The sequence below is a fragment of the Topomyia yanbarensis genome, chromosome 2, assembly GCF_030247195.1.
Source record: "Topomyia yanbarensis strain Yona2022 chromosome 2, ASM3024719v1, whole genome shotgun sequence".
In the NCBI taxonomy this organism is placed as follows: domain Eukaryota; kingdom Metazoa; phylum Arthropoda; class Insecta; order Diptera; family Culicidae; genus Topomyia; species Topomyia yanbarensis.
The window spans coordinates 69,389,202-69,416,277 of NC_080671.1; the positions used below are offsets into that span (position 1 = coordinate 69,389,202).

At 39.2% G+C, this 27,076-nt stretch overlaps 2 protein-coding genes across 3 annotated transcripts in view; one reads left to right on the forward strand and one right to left on the reverse strand.

Annotated features, from left to right (window-relative positions):
* Positions 1 to 4,980: 4,980 nt before the first annotated feature.
* On the reverse strand, positions 4,981 to 10,991 carry LOC131678380 (elongation factor Ts, mitochondrial). 2 transcript variants are annotated; one of them, XM_058958463.1, is made up of 3 exons: positions 10,858 to 10,991; positions 8,956 to 9,521; positions 4,981 to 5,481 (listed from the first exon to the last, which is right to left on the reverse strand). In XM_058958463.1, the coding sequence occupies exons 2-3, from the start codon at positions 9,518 to 9,520 to the stop codon at positions 5,123 to 5,125; spliced, it is 924 nt and encodes a 307-aa protein (XP_058814446.1). In that variant the 5' UTR covers position 9,521; positions 10,858 to 10,991; the 3' UTR covers positions 4,981 to 5,122. The 2 variants fall into 2 exon arrangements, with proteins under 2 accessions (XP_058814446.1, XP_058814447.1); XM_058958464.1 differs by lacking the exons at positions 4,981 to 5,481; positions 8,956 to 9,521 and adding an exon at positions 9,612 to 10,644 and having other exon boundaries at positions 10,858 to 10,980.
* Positions 10,992 to 22,031: 11,040 nt separating this feature from the next.
* The window catches only part of LOC131678383 (villin-like protein quail), a 64,962-nt gene continuing 59,917 nt past the window's right edge, over positions 22,032 to 27,076 (forward strand). Inside the window, exon 1 of the mRNA XM_058958470.1 lies at positions 22,032 to 22,741. Within this exon, the coding sequence (XP_058814453.1) occupies positions 22,721 to 22,741 (21 nt within the window). The 5' untranslated portion in view covers positions 22,032 to 22,720. The remainder of the gene's footprint in view (positions 22,742 to 27,076) is intronic.

Consider the following 27,076-nt stretch of genomic DNA (forward strand, 5'->3'; position numbering starts at 1 on the left):
TTGCCAAATTGATAAGTGTCGCTAGGTTTGCTCATTCCCTTTCCCAATCCCTAACTCCTACTCTGTGTAAAACATCAAAATGTGTGAGTGATGGCCTTCCAAGTCCAGGTTGTCATCTGAGACGGGTGGGTCACTCACGCAGAAGGGTTGCAGGCGCTCACCCAAGGTGTCTCATCACAACGGTGTGAGCATAACGTAGCGCAACATGCTATCCATCGCTGTCGCAGCCATTGGAAGGGCTGCCAAGGTTTTGACAAATTAAATGTCAGTTCGGATGATATTGCAAAAATTGAGGTTTTTCGGTATCATCCGAGCTGAGTTAGGCTCGGCGGTCGCCAAGATAGTTCTTTCGGTTCTCGACATTCGAGGAAGTCAGAAGTGCGCGCGGTTTTTTCTCATTATTCAATGTGATTTTCCTTGTACAGTTTAAGTGGTGTATTGTGTGAATAATGTTCTTTTTTGTTGTTTTAGATACAGATAGATTAGAGTAAAAGTAAAAGTTATATATACATTAATTATGAACGGTTATAGTACGGTTAGTAAATAGTGATAGCGTATTGTCCTAGTATAAAACAAATTGTAAATTTTTGTATGTATTTTAACAGTGTCACAAAACGAAGAAAAAACGAAGAAATTGAAAAGCACGAATCACATACAAATTAAAATCAAGTCAAAAAGGTAAAAGTGCTACATAAAACAGGTTAAAAGATGGTGCGGGATAGGGTTTCGAAACACCTTAGTATATGCTAATTTGCGCTGTGCAGGTCCACAGCGGGCCTTTTTTTCTCTGGCTTCGGACTACGTCCGAAGGGTTTCTTCGCAGGAAGCACGCTAAACAGAAATCCTCAAAGCGAACCGATTAGAGAACCGAGAGTCCTTGCTGAAGAACCCTAGATCCGACGCGCTGGGGAGATTCGCCGCCATTTTTGGCAACTCCGCCAGTGTGCTAACGCCGCCATTGTTATTGACGGTGTACAATTACGAGGTCGGCAGGTTTGTCGCCTTCAAATTTCCGGACCGTTTTCCTGCCACCAGCGAACCCAGATCTACCAGAATTTGCCATGGCTGTAATAGTCAGCCGCACAACCACTGTAAACCTGCACCAGATAAAAAGATCCGCAAGTAGCTAAATCGTGACGTCACATAGCATTAAGTTTAGTTAGGGTATGGTAATAAATTGTATGTATAAATTAAAATTCTGCACCATCTGTATATTCTCGTATAACATTGTCCGTACAATAACACCACGACTTTCAATCGGTTCCCGGACTCGAAAGGAGTCGTCAGTCCTCGTCCTAGGATGTTTCCGCTGAAAGAGCATTCACGGTATCGCTTTTGAGCATATTAAAATATTGCTTTACCTTTTTAGTTGTCCACCTTGGTTGCAGCAGCGATTGATGGTCCGGTTTCCTCTGTTCCCGAAGTGAATGAGTTCCGTGGTGAGTACAACTAAAACGCTGAATGTATACCAGCAGTAGAGAGCATAATCCCCCTCCAACCACCCACTGAGCAAGTCGAGGGGCTACAAATACACCTGCGAAAAGTCGGCGAAGGCAACGAACGCAATCGCGAGAATCATACCAAACAACGGAAGTCCGAGAAGCAGAACGAGACGTTTGCTGTCTATTGTTTCGTCGTCGATTGTGCGATTTGGGATTCCAAACTAAAAACAGCGGAACCGTGAAAAGCTGAACAGGGCCTTCCCCATCTGCTCTGTCAGAGGACGTGGAATGCTACCAGCGGAGAAATGCACGGAAGGCGAGGAGATTGGTCCGAGCGGACTCATTGACTAAGTGGCAGCAGGAGTGAAACAATGCGGAGAAAAGAAGGTGGACCCACCGACTCATCTCAAAAGTGTCGGCTTGGGTACATAGGAAGCATGGTGGTGAATTTTCATTTGACGCAGTTTTTGTCCGGGCAGGGATGCTTCCGGCAGTACTCGCATCGGTTTGAACATGCTTTGCCCGGAGTGTGGAAACGTGTAAGAGACACCAGAGCACGTGGTCTTTGAATACCCCAGGTTCGAAGAAGTTCAAAGGGGTATGCCTGGTGTGACAGTCGACAATATCGTCGAAGAGATGTGCAACGACGAGCATATCTGGGATGCTGTCTACAAAGTGGTTACGACTATACTCTCCGAGCTGCAGATGAAGTGGCGAAGGAACCAACAATGTAGCGCCGTCGGTTAGAAAGCCGCCATAAAATCCCAAATCGGATTTCGGGCGAAATTTCGCCGCCGGGGAACTCTCCTTCGGTGTAGACTAGGTCCACCGCCGGGGACCAGCTGAATGGTACGCGACATAGCACCGGGTTCGGGTCGCCAGGGCACCAGCGAACCGGACATCTAGTTTCCTAGGAATCGCCAGAACGACCTCGACACCCTGCCGGGTAGCTCGTGAGCAGGGTAGATCCACCGCCGGGGACTAGACTGAGTAGACCGTAGCGTAGCGTCAGTGAAACAGAAGAAACGCTCCACCCGGAATCGCTGGATTAATCTCAGCACCTACTGGCCGGCCTGTTGAGTAGGCTAGGTCCACCACCGTGGACTAGACCGAGTAAATCGGGACGAATCGGAGAGCTAAAAGGCTCACGGAAACGAGCATCGGTATCGGGAGCAATCTACCACTGGGGAATTCACGGTAGGGTAGCTTTGCTGCCGTGGACTACCCGACAGAATCGTGACGAAAATGGCAGCAAATTGACTAACGAAACAAACAGTGTTACCGAGAGAAATTCCGTTACCGGGGAACTCTCAGTCGGAATAGGATAGTATCAGAGTTGATCTCTATAAAGCTTGGAGCTAAATGGCTCAAGGAAGCGGGTATCGGTGTCGAGAGAAATTCCTCCGTCGGGGAACTATCGGTCGGAGTAGGGTAAGCTCCTCGCCGGGGACTATCCAAGTTGATCGCGATAAGGCCGGCAGCTGAATGACTCACGGAAACAGGAGCTAAATGGCTCACGGGGACGAGAGCCAAACGGCTATGTAATAGATAGAGACAAGAGAAGAGTCGAGAGTTAAATCAAAGCTCAAAGATCGAACAAAGTGAGGCTCCGAGAGAACAGAAGAAAGAGGTGTGACGAGAGCACAACGAGCCCCCTCCCCACGAAGTAATACCTTGATATAGTTCCGTGGGGAAGAAGGGCGTAAAAAAGTAAGAAGTGTCTTTAGTGGTTAGACACGAATGTGTCGTGAGTTCCACACAGTGCCAATGCACTACAGGCCAGGCTGTTGAAGCTTTTTAACCTCAACGAACAAAATCGAATAGTATAAGAGACTCAACCCAGCGGGCCTCAGTTAAAAAAAAACGATTTTCAGAGTTATTGCAACGCCTTTCTATAGGAGAAAGGCTAAAAAGAAAAAAAATGATTCAAAAATTTAAGAAATATTAAGATGGATTATAATGAATATTAAGATATTTTGATGGAATGATTAATCTTATTACATCGCAATGAAATGATATGACCATATATTTGATCTTTGATAATTAGGTATCTGTCGTCTAGTTCAGCGGTTTTCAATCTTAATGAATTCAATTCAATCGAATCCGTACCCCTTACAAATTAGCCAAGGTTGTTGCAAACCCTCACGGTTTCAGATCCGTTTTTTTTAATTATTTTTGTTTTATCTAACACCACTCAATGCGTTAGCATAATTGAGCTGTGGAGTTTTCATGTTTTTATATTATGTAAAAATAAAAGAATAACACAAAGTTACTGCGGAGAGGAAGTTCTTGTGAGTACAGCTTGCTGCTACGTGTTGAGTACCTTTTGCTTGTCGGTGATGGCCTCCGCGACTTGGGAGTCAGCCCATTTGCCTTCTCTCGTCTAATTCCCAAACTGGTACGTAGGAATCTGACCAGGGTTATTTGCCAATCGCATTTTAATAACACGAACGCCGTTGAAAATGCCAACAACACGAACGCGTTGGAAATTCATAACGGATTCCACTTCTTTGTATGTTGAAATAAATATATTAATTCGCTGTGCTAGGTCGTGTAGGCGCGCTTCAATTTTATTGTCATCCATATATTTAAGATCTTGGTTTTGACATTGTCATATCCGACGCCGCGTTGCATGCTGTTCTTCGCCATGAACTTTTCTGCTTGGAGTAAACTTTTAAGCGATACCTATACACAGATTCTCACGTGGTGTAACTGTATGTATGTCACTTCCTTGAAATTAAGAATAGTTTTCACTTTTTATAGCAGTTCAACGTCTACTCTAGGTCAACAAGGATTTTATTTAAAGTCAGTCGAAATAATATTTTCCCGCTTCACGGGCGCTTTATTATCTGTAGCTGGTTCATTTAACTGCGCAACTGGAGGCGATGTTATAATACTGTTTATAAGATCAATTTTGTTGCATTATTTTTTATTATTTTCTTTTTGTTGCGAAAATGCTTCAAATTTCAATATCCAGTCAAAAAAAATATTCATGTTCGTATACCCACAGAAACCTTATCACGGCCCCCTAGGGGTCCGCGGAGCCCATCACTGGTCTAGTCCAAAGAAATATTACTGTTCAAAAATTTCATCCAGTAATTTCAACAATCCAAGTATGCTTACTGCTTGAAGCATAGTATTTTGCTTGAATGACAATCCAGTATGTCAGAAAACATCGAAAACACTGACGGTATTGCAGGATGCAATCGTTATCACAAATTTTTGGCGAAAATCAGTCTAGACGCAAGCTTGATTGCTACAACTCTAGTCCACCTACACATATTGCTCATCGCAGATAAAGATAAATATCCTATCGTGTATGTTATGCTGGGCCTCACAGTTGCGTCCATATTACTGCAAGTTGTGGTGGTGGTGATGTACATAATAGTTCGTGTAAGTTATTCGGTAAAACTAGAGCATGCATAAGATGATTAACTGATTTTAATTGCAGTTCTCCAACAGTAGCACAAACCACGCTGGCGCAAAATTGTTGATTTCCGAGCTAATATTTATCGTGGTGATCCTGAACACCGTTGTAGCATTCCTGATAGAAGCAATTTTGGAATCTGTGCATTGAAATCAAATTTAACCTTTGAATGGATTTGTCGAAATTCAATAAGAAACTGTATTGTATGAACTAATCACATATAATATTCGAAATAACAGAACGCATTAGTGATTCAGTTCACAGCTCTAACATTCTCATCCTCAGTTTTTGATTTTTCGCCGCATTCATACCGTTGAAAATCGACTACCTCGATGCTATTGGCTTCCATGACCTCTCCCACAGTGTAGTTAGGATCTGCAAGATATTCCTGATAAATCAAACAAGTTTCATCATCCTTCTCCTTAGCCGGTTCATCTCGGCTCCGGTCCCCAATTCGATCCGGTTTCATTCCAACAACGTGTTGGCACAGTTTTTTCGCTACTTCCCCGTTCGAGTCGGAACTGGTGTTTTTAAATGCTAATATGCTGCCATATTTGCCGTACTGTGGAATGTCCGACGGTATGTCCTCAATCGGGGCTGGATGCACGTAACCTGTGGATAGCCGGATGAGATAAAAATGTTTATTTGTGAAGGAAGGTACATATATCGTTAAAAGAACCTGACTACTATTATTATGCGATTAGATGTGTTTTCAAGTACTATCCCAAAAAGATTTGTATTATTTGTGGTTTCCTCTTTTGAAGTACACTAAGGTTTTTTTTTACACGGTATTTTTTTTGCACGGTTTTTTTTACACGGCTTTTTTTACACGGTTTTCGCAATTAGCACGGTTTTTTTTGCACGGTTTTCGCAATTAACACGGTTTTTCGCAAAAATATTCTAAGTCCTTTTAAAGGCAAAAGACTTAGACGATTTCTCAACAATTTTTTTTGCACGGGTTTCGCAAAAATGTTCTAAGTCCTTTTGGAGGCAAAAAACTTAGACGATTTTTGATCAATTTTTTTTTTGCGCGGATTTCGCAATTAACACGGTTTTAGCAAAAATCCTTATGGAGGCAAAAGACTTAGACGGTTTTTGACCAAGTTTTTTTGCACGGATTTTGAAATTTACACGGTTTTTGCTTTTCCATTTTGAATGCAAAGAATTTCGAAGATTTTTGGAAAAGTGGAAGTGATTGCTTTTGGAACAGCATTAACGAGTAGGTGCCAAATGTTCATGTCTGAGGCCATTTAGAAAACAAAGATGGCGACTTCCGGTTCAGTGGAATTCTCTGAAACCCCATCAATATGGCTATTTTTGGAACGGGACGTCAGATATCGATGTTTAAGGCCATTTTGAAAACCAAGATGGCGACTTCCGATTCAGTGGAATTCTCTGAAACCCCATCAATATGGCTATTTTTGGAACGGGATTGATGAGTGGACGTCAGATATCGATGTTTAAGGCCATTTTGGAAACCAAGATGGCGACTTCCGGTCCAGTGGAAGTCTCTGAAACCCCACAAATGTGGGTATTTTTTGAACGAAATTGATGAGTGAACGTCAGATATCGATGTTTAAGGCCATTTTGAAAACCAAGATGGCGATTTCCGGTCCAGTGGAAGTCTCTAAAACCCCATCAATATGGATATTTTTGGAACGGGATTGATGAGTGGACGTCAGATATCGATGTTTATGGCCATTTTAAAAACCAAGAAGGCGACTTCCGGTTCAGTGGAATGAGTGTACATCTCATTCATCTTAAGGGGGCGTCTGGTGTAGTGGGCAAAAAAATCGACTTCTTTTTTATCCGCTTAATTGTTAGTATTGAGCCTCTAGAATAGTCTCCCGCAATCTCGGTAACCACGCGGAACTTTTGTTTAAAAACAGCCATGCATTCCTCGCGCGTATTTGCTGTGACACACGCAGATTTCAATCTATCGGCAACAATTTTCTTAAGGCTGACAGCGATAAAAATACAGTGTGAACAATACACTTTAAACTACTTCCACCCAAATTTTTAAGAGAAAATACCAAATGGATTGTTTTCCACGTCATTTTTTCCGTGATGCAATTTGATATGGAGTATCATTTAATAGCGTTTTTTCGAAACCGCGTTTTTCAAATTGGTGAACACGATAACTCAAAAACTAATCAAAGAATTGACTTGATTTTTTTATGAAAATGCACAATATGTGTAGCCTGTCGGTGAACCACAGAAAACGGAATGAAAAAATTGTTCTCTCTATTATTTTGAAGAAAAGTGCACGAATTTTACAGAAAAATATGAGATTTTTCGGTTTACATGAAACCATTTTCCTAAACTCGAACTTTTTTTTGGGTTCATCGAGTAACTACAAGTCTAAACTTTACAAATTTTACTTAATTTCCTGTGCCAAACAATTTTATCAAGAGTCATCGTGTTAGCCGCGGCGCCCCTCGACGTGGAAATGGTTGGACGTCTACTCTTGGAACGCTCGTATGTGTGGCTCTGCGTGGCTGCCGACCCTATTCTGCGCGGCGTGTAACGTGAGACGACTAATCTCACCTCACTCTACGTGACTTCACCCAATTCTGAAGAGTCACTTCGGGTGACGTGAGACTCCCATTTAACCGCAATGAGGAATCTCACCTCACCCGAGTCGACTCTCAGAATCGGGTGAGAAAAGTCACGTAAAGTGAGGTGAGTTTCGTCGTCTCACGTTACACGCCGCGCAGAATAAGGCCGTGCAAATATTTTTTTCGTGCAGAATAAACGTACAAATTTAAAGCTTAACATTACATAAAAGATGCATTGTTTCCTTGCCTTCAAAATCGTAAAACAAAATAACTTTCGGTTTGAGCACTTTACACCAGACGCCCCCCTTAATAATACAGCGAAGACCTGATTTTATTATTTCCCCCTGATTATGTCAGCTTTTTGATTCGACTTTGAGTCTCGCATGAAGATTCGCTCGATGAGCTCTAGCAGACGAACCAACTCAAATTCGAGTAAATCCGTTCATGAGCACATTTTTCTTATCTTATATATCTTATATACAAAAATAAATGTATCTTTTTGTTTTACGCTGGATATTTATACTAAATAATCAGAACCATCTTGGGTGTTACAATGACTGCATATTTGTCAATCCAGTTCCAAAACACTCCATGTTGTGAGTTATACAGAATATCGCTAAGCCGATAGTCTCAATGTTGTATTTCAAAATGGCCTCAGACATTGATCTCTATCATGCGCTCATTAGGCCCGCTCGGAAAATATGTATACTGATTGGGTTATTGAAAATTCTGTTAGACCGGAAGTCGTCATCTTGGTATTCCAAATGGCCTCAGGCATCGATATTTGGTGCCTACTCGTTAACACTGTACCGAAAACAACCATATTGTTAAAGTGCGGGACAAAAGGAAACCTCAAGATCCGACGTTTCCACTTTTCCAAAAACCTAAGGAATTGGAAAAAGCAAAAACCGTGCTACTTGCATAATCCGTGCAAAAAAAACCTGTTCAAAAATCGTCTAAGTCTTTTGCCTTCAAAAGAACTTAGAACATTTTTGATCAAACTCCGAAATCATCACTTTTCCTAAAATCGTCTAAGTCTTTTGCATTGAATGTAACGCGGTTTTTTTTGCACGATTTTCATAATTAACGTGGTTTTTTTTGCACGGTTTTCTGAATTAACACGGTTTTTTTTACACGGATTTCGCAATTAACGCGGTTTTTTTTACACGGATTTCGCAATTAACGCGGTTTTTTTTGCACGGTTTTTTTTACACGGTACGTATCCCCCGTGTAAAAAAAACCTTAGTGTAGCTTAACCTCCAGAAGTCTACGTACTCTACTAACAATATCCACTGGATATTTAACCTTACCATATTACTAATCATTAAATGGCTTTATTGAGGTTCAAATTCTGTATACTATACGGAAACTTCGAAATTGGTAACTTTCTCTTTATCGAATTAAATGATTGTTTATTTGAATAATTTCATATTGGTCTTCGTGGTTTAGAAAATTGGCTAATGAAAAGTTTAGTGTTGATCAAAAAATATCTTTAAAAATTATCGATTTATCAATTTTGACAACCTACCTGTGAGCTTTATAGTTTCAGGAGCTTTGAAGCAAATGGCTCGGCTAAGCGAGGCATTCTCGCCCACCGTACCAATCATCAGAGCCAAATGATCGCCCAGCGATTTGCCATCGTCCATCACGATCTGCTTCAGAGCTTCGCCGTTCAGTCCAACTTTGGTCAGATTGGTATCTCCCTCTATTTGATCCATGTACCTAACACAAGCCGCTGATGCGTTTAGAACAAACTTTTGAAAGCTTTGATTTCTGGCAACAAAATCGGTCTCGCAGTTTACTTCAACCATCGCACCAATGTTGCTCCTGATTAGAACTCCCACCAAACCCTGGGTCGTGTTTCGACCTTCCAACTTGGTCGCTTTGGACCAACCCATTGCTTGAGCCTGCTCCTTCAACCATTGCTCTGCTCTAAGCAAATCATTGTTGTGCAATTCTAGTGCCTTTTTGCAGTTCGCAAATGTGTATCCTGTTTTCTTCCGCAGACTAGCCAAAGCGCTTTTCTCTGCCGTTGCATAGAACCGAATCCCTGCGCCAGACTGGATCAAAGGACGCAAATGTGTGTGAAGCATTCTGAAAATCATAAAAAATTCGTAAATCAATCGCTGAAGAGAATGAAATAAATATAGCAAGGATTCACAAAATTCAAAACGCGGTAGCCTGTCAAATTATAGTTTTAATCAATCAAAATGTATTATAATGAAAGTTCCTAAAGCTTCTAAATATGATTATGATTAACAAATATTCGCGCTGTTGAATTTATAAAAAAAGAATAAAAATAAATAATTTCGACCACTGCATTGGTCATTGGAATGCAGTCCATTTTACAGGCAAAAATGGAACAAAAAACCAACAATTTTTCGTCCTTCTGAACACCTAACAATGAGCTCAATCATCGTCCGCTATCATGTCGTCAAAAATCTCAGCAAACTCCTGTGCATACGCCAACCGTTCATTCCGCGTCCACGAACTGGTATTGGTCCGGAACTGCATTAACTGCGTTAGTAACATTTCGAAATCCTTGACCTCCTCTTCGGCCCTTCGCTCGTCCTCGTCCGCAGTTGAGGGCTCTTCTGAATTCCCACTCACATCTGCGACTAACTCTCCTCCCGAACTTTCGCCCTTACGGCTCATGTCCACGTTAGACCAGATGAAATTGTGCATCGCTTGTATCAACTCATCCACACCGGCTGCTTCACCTTCTTCCGTTTCGCCGCTCGGCTCCAACTCTATCACATCCAACGAATCACAAAACTGTTTTGCTTCACGATAAGTAATACCCGTCTCACTTTCCTCCTGTAGTTCGGAACACAACAGAATCCCAAACTCAATATCCGCATCGGTCACAAAGCGTGCATAATCTGGTAGTCGCTTCAAAAAGTTTCGATCTTTTGAGTCGAAATAAATCAAAATTCCTTCCGTCTGATTCAGAATAGCCTCCGGCAATGTATCCAGCTCAGATGTACTCTTCCACGGACAAAATAAGACATCTGTGTCGTAATATTTCGTCTGAATGTGGTAGCCAAAACCGGTGTGACCATCAGCCAGCGCCTCTTGACACTGTTCAACTGGCAATTTGCGTACTTTAGTAATAATTGATTCCGGTTCTACGGTCGGATCCACCGATAGAACGAGCACAATCGGTTTGTCCATTTTCACGTTTTTCTGTCTGGATGATACAATTGCTGTGGCAAATCTGAAACAGGCGGACCGGAATTAGTTTGCGCTGCAGAACTGGAGCTCGAGTGTAATTTGAAGAAGGGTTTTGCTATAATCTAGCGCACGCCGAACGAGTTTGTTTTTGCTTCTCCCGTTTTGACATGAGGCAAAAGGTTACATCACAGATTTGGGAAAGTGAATTGCAATAAAAAGATAACATGTCCATGCAAACTAGTTACACTGTACTTACGTTAAATCAAACCGATCCTTTCTAGTGATTTCTAATGCCTTTTGAATGCTTTTTCCTTCAAATTTCGCTGATTTTTACAAAAACTTCACACTACAGTCCTGACTCGTGAATCGAATATAAAACGTCAAAATATCTATCTTCTTTACCGATCAAGTCGAGATGTGTGCCGTATTTTCAGAGAAAGTATACACTGAGGAAAAACCACCGTTCTGACTTCTCCGGTGGGTTTAACTTTACGCAAAAACCGTGAAATTAGAAATGTTACGCTTCTGTAAAGTGTAAAGTAGGAGAAAGTGTTCGATTGTCGGCGCACATGTGTTTTTGGCTCACAACATTACTCCAATTGAACAATATATCTCGACAAACATATGATTACGGCCTAAAAGCCAACTGTCAAAATCCACTTTAAATGGAAATTCCGGACAAACCGTTACACGCCAATCACAAATGGTTGTAGTAAACGAAAGAGAAAAGTTTTCTCTTTCATAAACTGTTGTGAACTGTGTTCGACTAGTAACGGTTTGTCTGGAATTTCCATTCAAAGTGGATTTTGACAGTTGGCTTTTAGGCCGTAATCATATGTTTGTCGAGATATAAGAATAAGCATACCAATGGAAAGCTGGAGGCCTTAGCTAAAAACTATGAGACAAATTAATTTATTCTGTCAACTTGAAAAAATCTATTAAAAATTTACCCGGATAGAATTTTACAATAGCATTTACCCTACAAACAATCATAAAACAATAAATATTATAGTTATTACTGTTTCAACATTGTTCGATGCCAAGTTCTCACAGTAGATTTACAATAAAATTTCATGTAACAATAAATTTCACTGTTCAGCAAAAAACTGATACAGTGCATTCACATTAAATTTTACTGTTTTCGGAGAAAAAAAATGTATGGATTAAAAATGTATTTGTTTAATGTTAAGATACATAACCACCCCCCTTTTTCACTGTAAAAGTCTATTTTACATTGAAATTTACCGTAAAAACGTTAAAGTTTATTGTTTTTGTATTGTAGCATAACACTAAAACTTACTGTAAATTATTGTAAAATTGCCGTATTGTCACAGTGAAAATCATGGTTTTGTTACTGTACATTTCTATTTGGGTAGTAAAGTGATAATTTTTTACAATTTTGAAAAATGTGGTCGGTTGTCGGCACTCTAACAAAATTTACTAAAAATAGAAAAATTTTAATGGTAGTCATCAAAATTCAAAGGGAAAAGAAAATTTATTCATTTCAGCAACCATAAAAGTCATTATGAACATCATTTTTCATCAGAACCACAATATGTGTATGTGAAAAACTAGTGCGAATATTACGCACTGCTAAGGCACTGACGGATCGCATTCACTGCAATTGAGTTAGTTTCAGGCAGTCCATTTTTTACCATAGCAAACCAGATCAGATGGAGGCCAGCCAAAAAGAAAGGGGGACTACAGGGTTAAACCCTCTTCCTCCCACATCAAATTGTCTGATCGTGATAATCTGTTATATACAGTGCTACTTAGCGGTGTAAACACGACCAAGTGAGCTTTCTTCGTGTACATGTAAAACGCTAAACCGGAAGTCGCCTTCCTGGTTTTCAGAATGGTGCCAAAGATCGATCTCTGGTATCTATTCGTAAAGCCCGTTCAGAAATACCCTTATTGATTACGTTATTGAGAGCATTTGCCACAAAAATGGGATGCCGACAACTGACCATGTTTGGGTGCCGACAACCGATTTTAGTAACCTTTTTGAAAACTGATCAAAAAAAATTTGTGTCGAGCATTTCGGTGCCATTCAATGTTGAATCACAAAATGGAATAAATTCACATCGTAAATATTCAATGGGCATACTTTTTCGATCGATTTACTTCTTTCTATAACACTAAGCAAATCATCAAAAAACTTTGAAGTAGAGTTTAAAAATTATATTGGTTGTAGAACAGAACATTTGAGTCTGTTTGCTTCAGCAATCGGTACAAAAAGATCGTGTTAATATAACACATAAATAATACTTATCAGAATGTCCATGTTTGGTTTCTGTCAAAAGCTAAATATGGGTGCCGGCAACCGACCAGTGCCGGCAACCGACCACTTTCCCCTACATGAAAAATTGTTAGCGCTCAATTATATTACAGTCGTGATTCGCTGGTTGGGCCACAGCTTTGTCCAACTAACGAATTTGATTCGCTAGTTGGACCGACTGACAAATGTCAAAAACTCTCCAAAGGAGATGTTGGCAGTGTAAATGCATCTGTTCACATCTCTAAATATTGTCAGATTGATTGTCATAGTAAATTTCAACATAGATCTTTCATTTGGGCTTAAATCGCAAATGTAAACAAACTGCGTTTTCGCTATTATGACATTATGCAACAAAAATACTACAAGATTGAGGTGAAAATTAGTTAAAATGGTTTTTAGTTCGATTTATAATCAAAGAAAACAAAACGGCGAAACATGCATTTTCTTCGAGGTTTCGACTTAGGCCCTTCTTCTCATATGGAATATAAAGGCTAAACTTACATTTTTAGACAGAACCGGGCGTACGGTTATTATTCACAAAATTATTCTTTAAACGGCGGTTCTATTATATAAATGATAAGCAATATCTACTATGATCATGTCTACTCGATAGTTGTTGCACATAAACATTCGAATATTTCGATATTTTCATGAAATTTGAAGAAAAGATGTACGCGCACTTTCATTTACATTGGGTTTCTATGCGCCCATTTGCTGAGCCCTATTAAAAAGTATACTGTCAAGTTCGCCCATTTACCCAGCCCTACCCAGCAAGACAGAATCAGTTTAGCCCATTTACCGCGCCCTTCTGAAAATTATGTAAACGGTTTAGCCCTTTCGCAAATGATGGTTGCTGAAGGGCGAAATCACGACTGGGATGCAAATTGGGCGTAAGCATTTTTTTAGTTTCTACCCACTAAAAGCACATAGGAATTAAATTCTTTGTTATATTGTCATAAGGTTTAACCAAAGATGCTTCCGGCAAAACATGGCCATAAAGTAATTTATACCTACAATAAAAACTACATTTAGAAAAGCATCGCCGAATATTGAAACTGATTTTTCTCCATTTGAGTACATTGAGATTTAGACGTTCAGATGCTTTTTAGTTGGACAATTCCAACTAACTGTGTATCTGTTCACATCTCTAAATATTGTCATGTTGATTGACAAAGTAAATTTGACATGAAATTTTGATGTTCAGATGATATTTAGTTGGACATTAGTGACCAATCAGAGAATCAACACTATGTTTACTTGCTTGTTATGTTTGTCAGTCGGTCCAACTAGCGAATCAAATTCGTTAATTGGACAAGGCTGTGGCCCAACCAGCGAATCACGACTGTATTCTCACAGCATATCAAAATCGGCTCCTACGTTAGACATATTACACTGTTTATTAAAAAAAACTGCATAAAATCTATGATTAGAAACGGTTTTCTAGGATTTAATATGAGATAAACTTACGTAAATTGATTTTTTTATTTGATAATTTTAAACGAAGTTTAAGCTGCATCTCATTTTTCTTACAACAAAAGCTAAAAACTGCTCCACCGCTACCAGCAAATAAATCAATCCGTGTGTCGCTTTGTCTGCACAGTAAAAGCAAAATATCGTTCCAACCCACTATGTCGAAAAAAAATGAGTGAAGATTACAAGCAGAAAGTGGCCTATTATGGTCAAACTGTATTCCTGTTTACCTTTCGAGACGTTCCTTAAGAACTATTGCTAAAAGTACAAATGGAGTTAAAGATGGCCAATGTTTACACCCTATAATTACACCATGTTAGACATAGCGTACTGATTATGTTCCAGGCCATCAATCAAGCAGATGCGTTTGTTTCGCGAAACGAAATATATCCGCTCACTGTTAAATGAAAATTATAAATCTCTTCAGAGGTTGGAAGTATTACTTCTGCTATTGTAGCACCTGCAGATCGTTCAGCATGCCTCCGGGGGTGCAGAATGCTCTGTTTTAATTTTCGTGTGTCGTTATGTTCGTTATCCCTAATCTTACCACTTACCCAATCCTTCCCATCAGAGAAATAATAAAAAGACGATTCATGGCGAGGCACAAATCGTCGATCAACATGGAAAACGTGCCATTTGTTACTGATTCCTGAGTAAACGCACATTGAAAAACTCGTAACTATGGCAATTTTACACGATATGGATACCACGGAATAATAAGCTGTCGAAATTCACCTGTCTAGCACGCTATCTGTGGATGTGGCAATATGAGTCAACCGAAGACTAATAGAAACCACGGACTCACGAGTTTCCCATGACTGAAGAGGCACTAACTCGTACTGAACTAGAGGGCTTACATGCCACCGAAAAACAGCCTAAAATTTAGTACTTTTGACTCAAGCTCGTGGTATCGTGCAGGAAGGTAAAATTAGGTGAACCCTGTTGAAGGTAGTTTCCATTTGACTACGGCCAAAATCATAACTCAACCTTGAATTTAATTTACTTAAATTTAAGTTGAATTAACCTAATTTTGAGTATACCCCCAAACAACTCAAAAGTACCTTACTGCACGGAAGACCTCGACTGAGTCGAATCTCTCGTTTTATTTTTGACTAAACTAATAAGTGCGAAAGCGACACACGACTCAAAAGTACCTAAATTTAAGTTGAAAGAACTTATTCTGTAGATTGTTTTATTTTGGCGTGTAGGTTTAAAAGGGCCCGACAATAATACAAGCCTTGGGGCCCGACGCGACTCTCGACGGCCCTGATCAATATAGATCGCACACAGGAGCGGATCCAAAAAAAAATCGGAAGGGGTTCGAAATTTTGAACATTGTACAATATGTCATGCGTTAAAACCTCATTTAATGAAAATCGGTTTTGGTGGTAAAATTTGGTTTGAAATGATTTTAAGTTTAAAACTGATATAAATTTGAAAGTAATTCGAAATTTCTCAACAAGTTTAAAATTTTCCGAGGGGGTCCGGACCCCCAGGACCCTCCCCCTGGATCCACCGCTGATTGCACAATGTGGATTACACTGAAACCTCCATTTACGAACCAAACCGGGGGTTCGTAAATTGAATTAGTTCGTAAAAAAGTGTTCGTTATTTGGGATTTAGTTCGTAAAAAAAGTTTGATTCACATTCTTATTAATATTCGTTGGTTCAGTAATATTCTCGATAAACCTAGCAATACAGTCGCGATTCGCTGGTTGGACACTTTTTAACTGGACCGCTTTTTAGTTGGAGCTCCGCTAGTTGGACCATTGTCCAACTAAAAAGCATCTGAACGTCAAAATCTCGTGTCAAAATTACTTTGACAATCAATCTGACAATATTTAGAGATGTGAACAGATGAATTTACACTGCCAACATCTCCTTTGGAGAGTTTTTGACATTTGTCAGTCGGTCCAACTAGCGAATCAAATTCGTTAGTTGGACAAGGCTGTGGCCCAACCAGCGAATCACGACTGTATGAGTATTTTCGGAATGGGCTTAACAAGTAGATGCTGAAAATGGACAATTGGAGCCGTTTTGAAATGCAAGATGGCGACTTCCGGTTGAGCAATATTCTCGATAACCATAAAAATATGGGTATTTGTGGAACGGGCTTGCCAAGTAGATGCTGAAAATGGAGAATTGGAACCTTTTCGAAGTCCAATATGTCGATTGCCAGTTGAGCAATATTCTTGATAATCAACAATATGGGCTCTATTTTCGTCATGCACTAGTCAGCTCCATCTCGAAAATACCCATATGGTATTTGTTATAGAGAATTTATCTAAACCAGAAGTCGCCATCTTGAATTCCATAATGGCTCAAGACATCGATTTTCGTCATGCATTTGTCAACCCCATTCCGAAAATACCCAACTTAAATTAGTAACAATTCACTAAGAAACCATAAGTGTATATAACTTCATGATGTAATATACGTACTCAAACTTTTCAAAAAGAGTTCGTTATTTCGAATTTAGCTCGTAGAAAAAGCTACGTAAATCGAATATTACGTAAAAAAGAATTCGTAAATGGAGGTTTCAGTGTACCATGTTATTCCAATGTTATGTTGTTCCATGGAACATTTTGCAATCTCAACTGGTTCTGGCCAGTAAAGAAGTAGCAACCACGGGCAATCTCTTATTCTTATGCTTATTAGCATGCCTTTTCATTGTAAGCTTATTCCGGAAAAATACTCTAGTAGAGAAATTCCTCACCGGTATATGGAAGAGAGCAGTTGTAGAAGAAAAGACATTTTATTGTTGTATAAAAAAGATTTTCAAAAATGAGAGTACTCCCTTAAGGGAACTTGAGGTGCTAACATAGATACGTTGTCAAGTTTCAAGAAACTCTACTGAATACATGAAAATGCCATCAAAATCCAGTACACTCAGATTTTCACGCGGTTTTTGACATTAAAAATGTCTTACTCCACTATCTGGGGCTAGGTGTCATTCTAAAATCTAAACTATCTCCCATGTAACGAAACTATGTAAGGTTTGCACGCTTATAACTCCGATATTACTAGATGGATTTTAATCTTTCATACACCAGCCGATTCAGAAACACCTAACTTAAATATTGGTAATAATTTAATATCTCCCCAATAAAAGTAGACTTTTGGAAATTGGTAAAATTAAAAAGTTCACAAAAAACGGGAAATTTACCACTCGTGAGGCAGATTTCTCAGACACAGCCGTCAAGAGAGGGCAGCTTAGTTGCTCAATGAAACACGAAAAGTCATAAATAGAAGCAACGCATGTCCGTTTAAATCAGTTGTTGCTCTTATCCCATACGAGTAACAACGTCTCCCGGCGATGCTATAAGCGCTATCGATTTTCGGTAACGTTGGCATTTGCACACACTCGCACCTAAGTGACTAAACCATATACGGTTAGTTTATGAATAGAGGTGATGCGTACCCGTTTGAATCAGTTTTTGTTCTTATGTCGAACGGGTAAGATCATGGTTGCAGCGTCTGGGCACTACAATAAGCGGTAGACGCTATGCATTTTCGGCAGCGGTGGCCGTGTGCGGATTTTTCGGGTACCAGCACGGTGTCACAGAATGATTTTCAAAGTGGGTGGGCGGGGTGGTTTGGATTTAATTCAATACGGTGTGTGCTGCTTAATAGTGTTGCGTTTGAAAAAAATATATTTATTTTTATGCATGCGTGTGCGTTGTAACTTGTTAATCCATGTTTACGGCGCTTTGTAGCTGCGTAGGGTAAAGAGCCTATTGGTTTTCATGTTTCATATTTCGGTTATATGTTTTTTATCAGTAAGGCATCTGACAACGTGCTTCTGTAGTTATTGCACTGTTCAGCAGCGTAGTATTTTATATAGGAGAGTACACTCAGGTTTTTTTACGCGGATTTTGAAATTTACGCGGTTTTCATTAACGCGTTTTTTTAAATTTACGCGGTTTTCATTTACACGGCCTGTATCCCCTGCGTGAAAAATCTGAGTGTAATTGCATAGGAAACAATCACATTTCCAGCAGAACTTTTTATTTTCTAATTTCAAACACTTTTGTTTCGTACTGCACACAACGGAAAATTTTAAAACAGAACTTACCGTCCCAGCAGCAGTTTAAGCGGGTGTTCTTTTTCGATTCAAATTCAAGTCTTAAGCGTTACTGGACTTTTGTTTTCCCAGTTTATCCAGTCAGAATATCTGTCCTACCCTATGTATTTAAAACACAGTTCTAATTGCGTTTTAAAGTATACAACAAATAGAACGGTTGGGTATACTAATTTAAATTTTAAAATAAATCTGTTTTAAATTATGAAACAAACCGCTGTACTGAAGATATAATTATGTCAGTCCTATTACCACATAAAACACCTATATAACATAAAACGCTGCAAAATTGGTTTAATAATACAATGTTTACACTACAGAGTTATAACACGTTTTAATAATTGGCAACAAGAAAAATGTCACCAAGATAGCATAAAAACCCGTTTTAACTGGTAGTGCGAACGTTGTACAACAATGTAATTTATCAAATAATTTCATTTGTTCAACCAGTAATCGATCAAGAAATACTTAACCTTAAGATTGTTTACTTAAGTTCATTAGTACATTATTGAAAATTTAAATGGAAAATAAAATTTCATATTTCATGGAGAATCTGTATATTTCCATTGGCGGGCGTTGGCTTCCTCATCACAGCTCTCAATATGGAACTTTTCTTTTGAATATATTTTCTGGACAGACCAGCCTATTTTTACTATATGGATCAGCCAAATAATGCCAATCACCTAGTGAGCTACATTTTTAATGTCACCGTGGTCGTGTCCTGTACACAACCCTTTAATTTTTTATGCGCGGCGTTTTACGAGGTTTTCTATGCGGATTCCGCGTAAAAAACCGCGTTAATTGGAAAATCTGCGTAAAAACCCGCGTTAATTCGAAAATCCGCGTTACACCCCTCAGAAGAAGACACAATTTCTTTCGCGGATTACGCAAAAATATTTTAAGTCCTTTTCAATGCAAAGGACTTAGAAGATTTTCGAAAAGATGGTAGAGACTAGAAAAACTCTAGAAAGAGAACTGCGGAGACTCCATTTTGAATCGATTGGATTCACGTTTAGCTGTCAAAAAACGTATCCAATCGAACATTGCCTATCCTTATAACATTGGACGTATTGCCATACAATGCCGGGGCATACGTTGCCAAAAATGCTGTTTTTCTCTCCGCAGTTCTCTTACTATGAGTTTTTCTAGTAGAGACGGGTCTGGAAGACTCATTAGGGCCCGCACTTCAACAATACAGGTATTTTCGGAATGGTCTTGGCGAGTAGGAGCCAAAAATTGATTTTTACGCCATTTTGAAATTTAAGATGGCGACTTCCGGTTTAGCAAAACTCGCTATAACCCAATCAATACGGGTATTTTCGGAATGGTCTTGACAAGTAGGTTCCAGAAATTGTTTTTTATGCCATTTTGAAATCCAAGATGGCGACTTCCGCTTTAGCGAAATTCGCTGTAACCCAAGCAATATGGGTATTTTCGGAATGGTCTTGGCGAGTAGGTAGCAGAAATTGATTTTAAACGCTATTTTGAAATCCAATATGGCGACTTCCGGTTTAGCGAAATTTGCCATAACCCATGCAATATGGGTATGAATGGTCTTGACGAGTAAGTGTCAGGAATTGATTTTCGACGTCATTTTGAAATTCAAGATGGCGACTTCCGACTTAAAGAAATTCTCTACAATTCAATCAATATGGGTATTTTCGGAATAGTCTTGACGAGTGTGTGCAGTTTTTGTTTCGAGTGGGTAATTACCCACGCGGATATGTTCAAGTAGATAAAAGGTTTGTTCCAGTACACGGAAGTCACTCCGGAGTAAACAGGAGCAAAAAATCTTTGGTCCTTTTTACTCCGGTTTGCTACCAGAAGAAGAAAAAAGAGAAGAAGAGAGTACAGGAACGATTTTCTCCGGAGTACTTCCAGTTTCTCCTGGTACTGGAACAGACCTAAAATAACCAACACTACTCACCTCATCCGCTAGTCCTGGCAGGAGCAACCAAGTGTTTTGTCCGAATCGAACGATACAAGCCGGGCTGAATTCCCGGAACAAGTTTACAAACAAACGAGCAATATTTGCTTTCGGATTTTTCTCTAAGTATCTACATATTTTATTCTAAAGGCTTCCTGTTTCAATCACAGAGAAGTAATTCTGCAAACTGTAATTAAGTGCACGTTGTAAACTGTGTTTATGGTAGTCGATGATCTTATACAAATAGATAAAACTGATTAAAAGGTAAATTGAGTTTTTGAGGATGACCTCTTCATCGGACATTTGTCTTTAATATTTCATCCATGCATATCAGAGCAGTAACATTTAGCTACGCATTTCAATTCCGCAATGTAGCGTGGACGGAAAAGCGACTAACAGAATCATCCAACCGGACTAAAATTACACAGTGATGGACACAATCAATTCCCACCAGCGAGTGATCAAAATTGGACACTTCAACTATTTGCGTAGAAGGTAGGTAGGTACCACAGGCAAATGTAAACAATAATGGAAATAACAAAATAAAAGCATAAAAAGCATGTTCTGAAAATACCGGAGTCACGGTTCAGTTACACCTTCAACATTTTATTTGCATTGGTATGCTATAGGGAACGCGCATAGAAAGCAGAGCGGCGCAATTTTAATTTACCGCGGGGCAAACGCACACTCCCCCATCACATCGGTGAAAACTGAAAACGCACATTTCCCAATCAGCCATCCCATCATTGCTACCTGTCAGCAGGCAATGCGGTGGTGGCAGAGCCCATCGCGAGAAAAAAAATAGTACCTGGTATTTTATGCCGATGCGTGGTTTTGTATGGAATGAAAAATCGCGAAATTTTCAGTTTCGTTCAGGGGAAGTTGGGGTCCTACTGTTAACGTGCGATCATTCGACATCATAATGCACCAGTCCTCCAGGTTAAGGCATACAAATAACGCTTAGAAAGAAATTGTAACATTCAAACTCATGTGTAATTATTTTTTTAGTCTTGCTGCAGATTCGTTGTAGGAAGCGATTAAAATAATCATGCCGAGAAACAAGTAATACTCAAATAACATTGTAGAAGATTTTGTGGACATGCTTGAGTGCAGACACAAACCACACGATCATTATCGTATATCTTGGATTTTAAACGCACATAGCGAAATACCAAATCGTTACCATGAAAATGCTAGCTCTCACCCAAACTTCCCCTATATTTTTGTAGCTATAGGTGATGTACCTTTGCATGAATCTCTTTTTTTTCTCGCGCTACAAACTCTCTTCCCCCTTTTATATTTATTGCTTTACGGACTGCACCGTTTATGAATGATCTTATCGCGATTTAGTTAATAACAGAGAAGCGTTGCGAAAATATACCAACCGTCGTCTCTGGGGCGGGATCATTACGAAATCGATCGTATCTTGAACTGCCGTGTATCATTTCGTGTCAACTGGATCAACGTGGACAAGTTTACTAGTGTGTTTCGCCGTGCACGATTAGTAGTACGAGGAAAAAGAACAAACATAGACAATCAACCACAAAGTAGCAATAACAAAAACTGCTAGCGTGTGACAATTTGCGATTCGTGCAACTTCCAGAGCTGCTATGTGCGTCCCCAGCAGAGGACCACTGTCCCCAAACAGACCCCATCAGTCAGTGGGCACCGAACCAGCTGCCTTGTACAGCCAGTACTAACGTTGGCAGTAGTTGTGTTTTCCCATTGTAATGCTCCAATTTCAGTGTGAAAAGCGGCACATTTCATGGTACCATAGCTGTAGCAGCAACGACAGCAGCGATGTGATCGTGGGTGGAGGATCACCGAAATGCATAGAATTTGTATAATTGTACAGGTGGAACAACTTCGAAAAGTGAAGAATACATAGTTGGACTGTGAGAAAATCGACTACCTCTATCGTTATATGTGTGCATGCACCCCGGCTGGGTGGGTACTGGCTGCTGTTGTCGGGCTTGATGGGATTGGGAGTTCGAAAAGCGCCAAATCGATGTGCTGCTACTGGCTGTCTGTGACGCCGAGTTGGGGAGCACGAAAACATCGCTAGTTAGTGGGTGGCATCCAGATGGTGAAAACGATTTCCAGCATTCTGAGTGCTGTTGAGAAAGGTTCAGTGCCAATGTGGCATTTAAATTGAATGAAAGTGAATTGTGACTTGTGCTGCTCGTGAAAAAGGATTGGGAAATAAGTAATCGAACGAAGTTTCAACAAATTGCAACATGATCTTATTAAGAATAGTGGAAATTTGAGTTACTGCGTGTAGACAAATTTAAACATTGCAGAAAATGAGATTGGACCTTCTACTTTTTTAACGAGCGACGAAATCAAAACATTCGTTCGTAACAATGAGTAAGCAGCTGATAAAGGTAAGAATAGAATAGCAAATGAAGCACGAAGCGTTTAATCGTACACTAAACAAAATTGTCCCCAAAATCGCGAATAAAGTACCATGAACTCTGGAACAATCACGTTTTACATTTCTTATATTGACGCTAGGAAAAGAGATTATGAACAAAACTCACGTATTTTATAATTATGTTCAATTTATACTCAGTAACGCCTGTGTAACGCTTTTATTAGTGGAGATACTGGTTTTGTTTTGTGAACTTTAGTCACGGTTTCCGATAAGTCATTACCAAACCAATTTTCTGTGCATAAACTAGTTCACAACTTTATGAACGTTATTCATAAAACACTTTTAACCCACCTGACAGTGTGAAGAGACATTTCTTATGACTCTTAGAACTCGCTCTTTGGATATTGTTTTGCTCAAATTAGCACGGGACAACATCGTTGCGAGAAATTTCGAAAGTCAAATCAAATCAAGAGTAAATAAAAAAATGACCGTTGACATCCGCGGACAATTGACTTATTACTAATGCTTTGTGAATAAAATATTTAAGTTCTTCACTCAATGCATTATAAATGGAGAAACTCAATTTCCTTAAGGAACTGTATATGTTGTGCTAAGCAAAAAAATCAAAAAAAAATATTGCGTATATTTGAAGTATTCAAATTTTCATGGCGATCTGAGGGCTAGAACTGAAATTGCAGCCCTTGATATCACGCTACCTCAACGCGATTATTTCGGTATTGACTTTTTCCAAAAGTGACCTCGCAGTGTGCAACATATTTCGGATACCGTTGGACTCACAATAGCTAGTGATTGAACAAAAGATTTTGAATTGTATCATTATCACTTTAACTGCGTTTTTCTCGAAACTACATTTATTGCGCTAGTCGGAAATATAACTCTATCGTTCTGAAATTTTCACAGTGTATTCAAAATTGTTTTCTCCACAGTGACACATGCAAGATTTTTTTTAAATGCGCGAATTTGGGTCGATTTTTATGAAATTTTCAGCGTTTGCAAAATTGCAAAATTAAAATATCTAATAAAAAATCCTACATACTTCACTTTCTATCGTTCTATGGAATCGTAAACACTCGCTTTTGATTCTAGGTCAAAGATTTCGGGAGCGGGGAGATAGATTTCCGGCCATGGCCACTTTCCAAAAGAACTCGCCTGCGGGAAAATGCTGTCCAGCTGCCACCTTGTGTTGAAAATACTTGACAATTTTATTACTTGTACATCAGAACTTTTATTATAAATTCTATTTTACGGGATCTCGAATTATCTTTACACAGTGTCAAGTAAAATTTCCAAAACATGCCTGTTTTTTCGTTCTCTGCTGTGATGTAACCCCTTAATAAAATTCTGCAATCTTGGATAGCGAAAATAATGAAAATTTCTAATCTCTCTAGATCCGCTACATATATAAACCCTTAAAAGGGTGATCTACAAGTAGCGGCGGATCTAGGGGAAGGGCCCTAGGGGCAGTACCGTCTTTACGCATGGGCACACTGGGCCAGGGCCAGGGGCCCCGGGATTTTGGGGGCCCCGCACTTAAGATGAATATAAAATCCTTCTGTAGACTATATTTCAAAGAAAAGTCGCACTCAATTGTTAATTACTTTTTAATATGTGGGTAACAATAGATCAGTAGCAACTCGGAATCGCACATTGTACTGTATTCCAGGTGAACAAGATGTTTGAAAAGCATCAGAGCAGCAGGAAACGAGGCACTGCATGCCTATTGAGCCAATTCAACCGTAAATCCAACATTTCGATTCAAGTTTCAATTTATTTTCAACAACAGTAATGAAACGTTTGGTACACCCTCTATAAAAAGTTTGGAAGGCTCCGGACGTTAGCCAACCAACCAGAAAATCTTGTTTGGCAAGCGATCTGTGGATGTGGCAAAATATTAATTATATTTCTTCGTTACATCTGAGTCTGTCAACGAAAAAATCCACATGGAAGCGTCCAAAAGAGACTTCTCGAGGTCTTGCGAAGAATCAACACTTTTTGGGCGGATTTGGCATGTTTCCCTCTGCCCAATCAGTCTTAGACTGGTACAGAACCAATAATGTTGTTTTTGCAGTATACTCCATCCTATCACAACCATTTAATCCATTTTGAAGACAAACGTTCATGAAATCCCAAAAGAGAAGTTTAAAATGCCCTTGTGAAAGTATCTACATCTATCAAACCTACCTTTCTCCTAGATTTGACTAAATGTGTCACTGTCAATGTAATTGCATTTGAGGATATTTGTAGAATCTTGGACATTTATTAGTGTCAATATTTTTAAAAATATTCGAGTGTTGTGGTGTGTCCTCAAAGTATAATTCACACAAGTAGAACATTCTTGTGCTATTGGAATAATTTAATTTTTCAATTCAGTTTTTCCTTGCTATATTCAAAACCTCAGTTTATGGACAAATGGCGAAAGCATTGAAACGAATTATACAGATGATATTGATAGATTCGAGTATTTTTATGTTTCGTTTTGAACGCAATTTTAAACGAACGAAGTTAAAGTATTGAATACTTCTAACACTGAATAGTGAAAATATTGGGACGCAGAAAAAAGTATTTTTTATAGATCAGAATTGTTTTATACGAACGGAATAATACCTAACTTAAAGTTGGTTTTTAACGTTTGGGATTCTCCTCATCAGTAACTAGCATAATGTTGGTGCCAGTGAGATGGTTTTAGCATCTAAGATTAATCATCTAACTGGTACCAAGATGGTGCTAGTTACTGACGAGGAGAATCCAAAACGCTAAAAACTAACTAACTAATGTTAATATTCACATTTCTTTTCCATCGGTTCCTCTTCGCACTGGGAAGCGATTCTACTAACTGAACCCTAGATATCACACCGGTCGGCTTTACTTCTCCCACGTAGGAAGATGTAGCCAGAGAATTTTCAAATCAAAGGATCTCAACGGGTTGTACTGGGGATGAACCCAGACCCACATTCCGGCTTGCCGCTCAACCACCAGAGCAGTCTTCAAAACACCAATTTGTTGAGTAGGGATACTATTATTATTATTTTAAATGCTACGCCTCCCCGAACCGGTCACAATAAATGAAAGCATAACACGTCTGTCGGAATATATAACAAAAAGCAACTTCACCAACAATTCGTACAATGAATAAATAATATTTTAAAGAACCGTAATTTCTATTCCGGCTGAAAGTAATGAGAATAAAATGAATGAATTTCAAGGCGATTCGCGCGCTTAGATTGATTTCAAAGGTTCCCGAATTCAACCACCTGTAAGTAAATTCACAATATTCGATTAAAAGAAAAAAATGTGCATTTTGCCAAAGTCGGTAGTCGACTCTGTTTCTATTCATCATATCAAGAGCATCAAGAAGCTATCAAGATCAACACTAAACGAAACAATGTAAATGAACATGTGCAAACTACACCCAGTATTCCAAAAATCATGAACAGCAGTGCGCTTCGTTTTTGGTTTAATGGACGTTTAACAGACCATGCTCCAACATCCCTCCTTCTTGATTGAGGCACTTTTAATCTTCAAAGAACGTCTTACAACTATGCAAGTCAGATTACATTGTCTAGGAAGACAATTGCGTAGTTGGTGAGTCCATTACACTATACGTCACCTGAGATCGAACTCACACCACCGCTTTTAGTGATTTGGACATCAGCAACGGCACCTGGTTGTGAAAACCTGCAATACTCTTTGTTCTCAATACATTTTGAGTCCCGCTTTATTTTTTAAAACATTTTCAACACGGTTGACTGATTTGGCACAAATTTAGAAAAGAGTCTCAGGGTGACATGGAGTAGAAATAATTATGTAATGCTGGGAATCATTTTTTGATCATCCTACTCTGCAGCTGTTTACTAGAGTGGGACACGGTTATATAAAAAAATTAAATTTTGCTCCGAGTAACTTTCTGGGTTCCATTTAGGTCCCAGAACAAATCAGCAAATTTTAAGCTCAAACGGTGAAACTATATTTTTGCGCCCACAGTTTAAAGTTTATATGGGATTTCATATGGGGAAATCGACTTTCGCAAAACAATTCTTCCAAGAGCCGCCCGTTACCACCTTAAAGTAAATAGATCTAAAGGCAGGCAATTTGTCAAGGAAACAAAGTCTCAAGGACCGCGAAACGATCTGATACTCGTGGAAAAAGTTATTAAGCAAAAACCTATTGACGCCCTGAAGATTGACGAAAATCTCAATTTTTATAGCATTTAATTGGACAACCAACAGCAGTGGTGCTAGAAAAAAATTAATACTTTATCAAACGTCAGAGTATCAATCAGTTTCTGATGCTTAATAACTTTTTTTTGAAGCATCATATCGTATCG

What these genes read in the sequence shown, in the direction of transcription:
- LOC131678380 (XM_058958463.1), bottom strand. Translation starts at nt 9,520, where the DNA reads ATGCTTCACACACATTTGCGTCCTTTGATCCAGTCTGGCGCAGGGATT. An exon ending in TGAAACTATAAAGCTCACAG is followed by an intron (nt 5,482 to 8,955) that starts GTAGGTTGTCAA and finishes GGCTATCCACAG; the next exon opens with GTTACGTGCATCCAGCCCCG.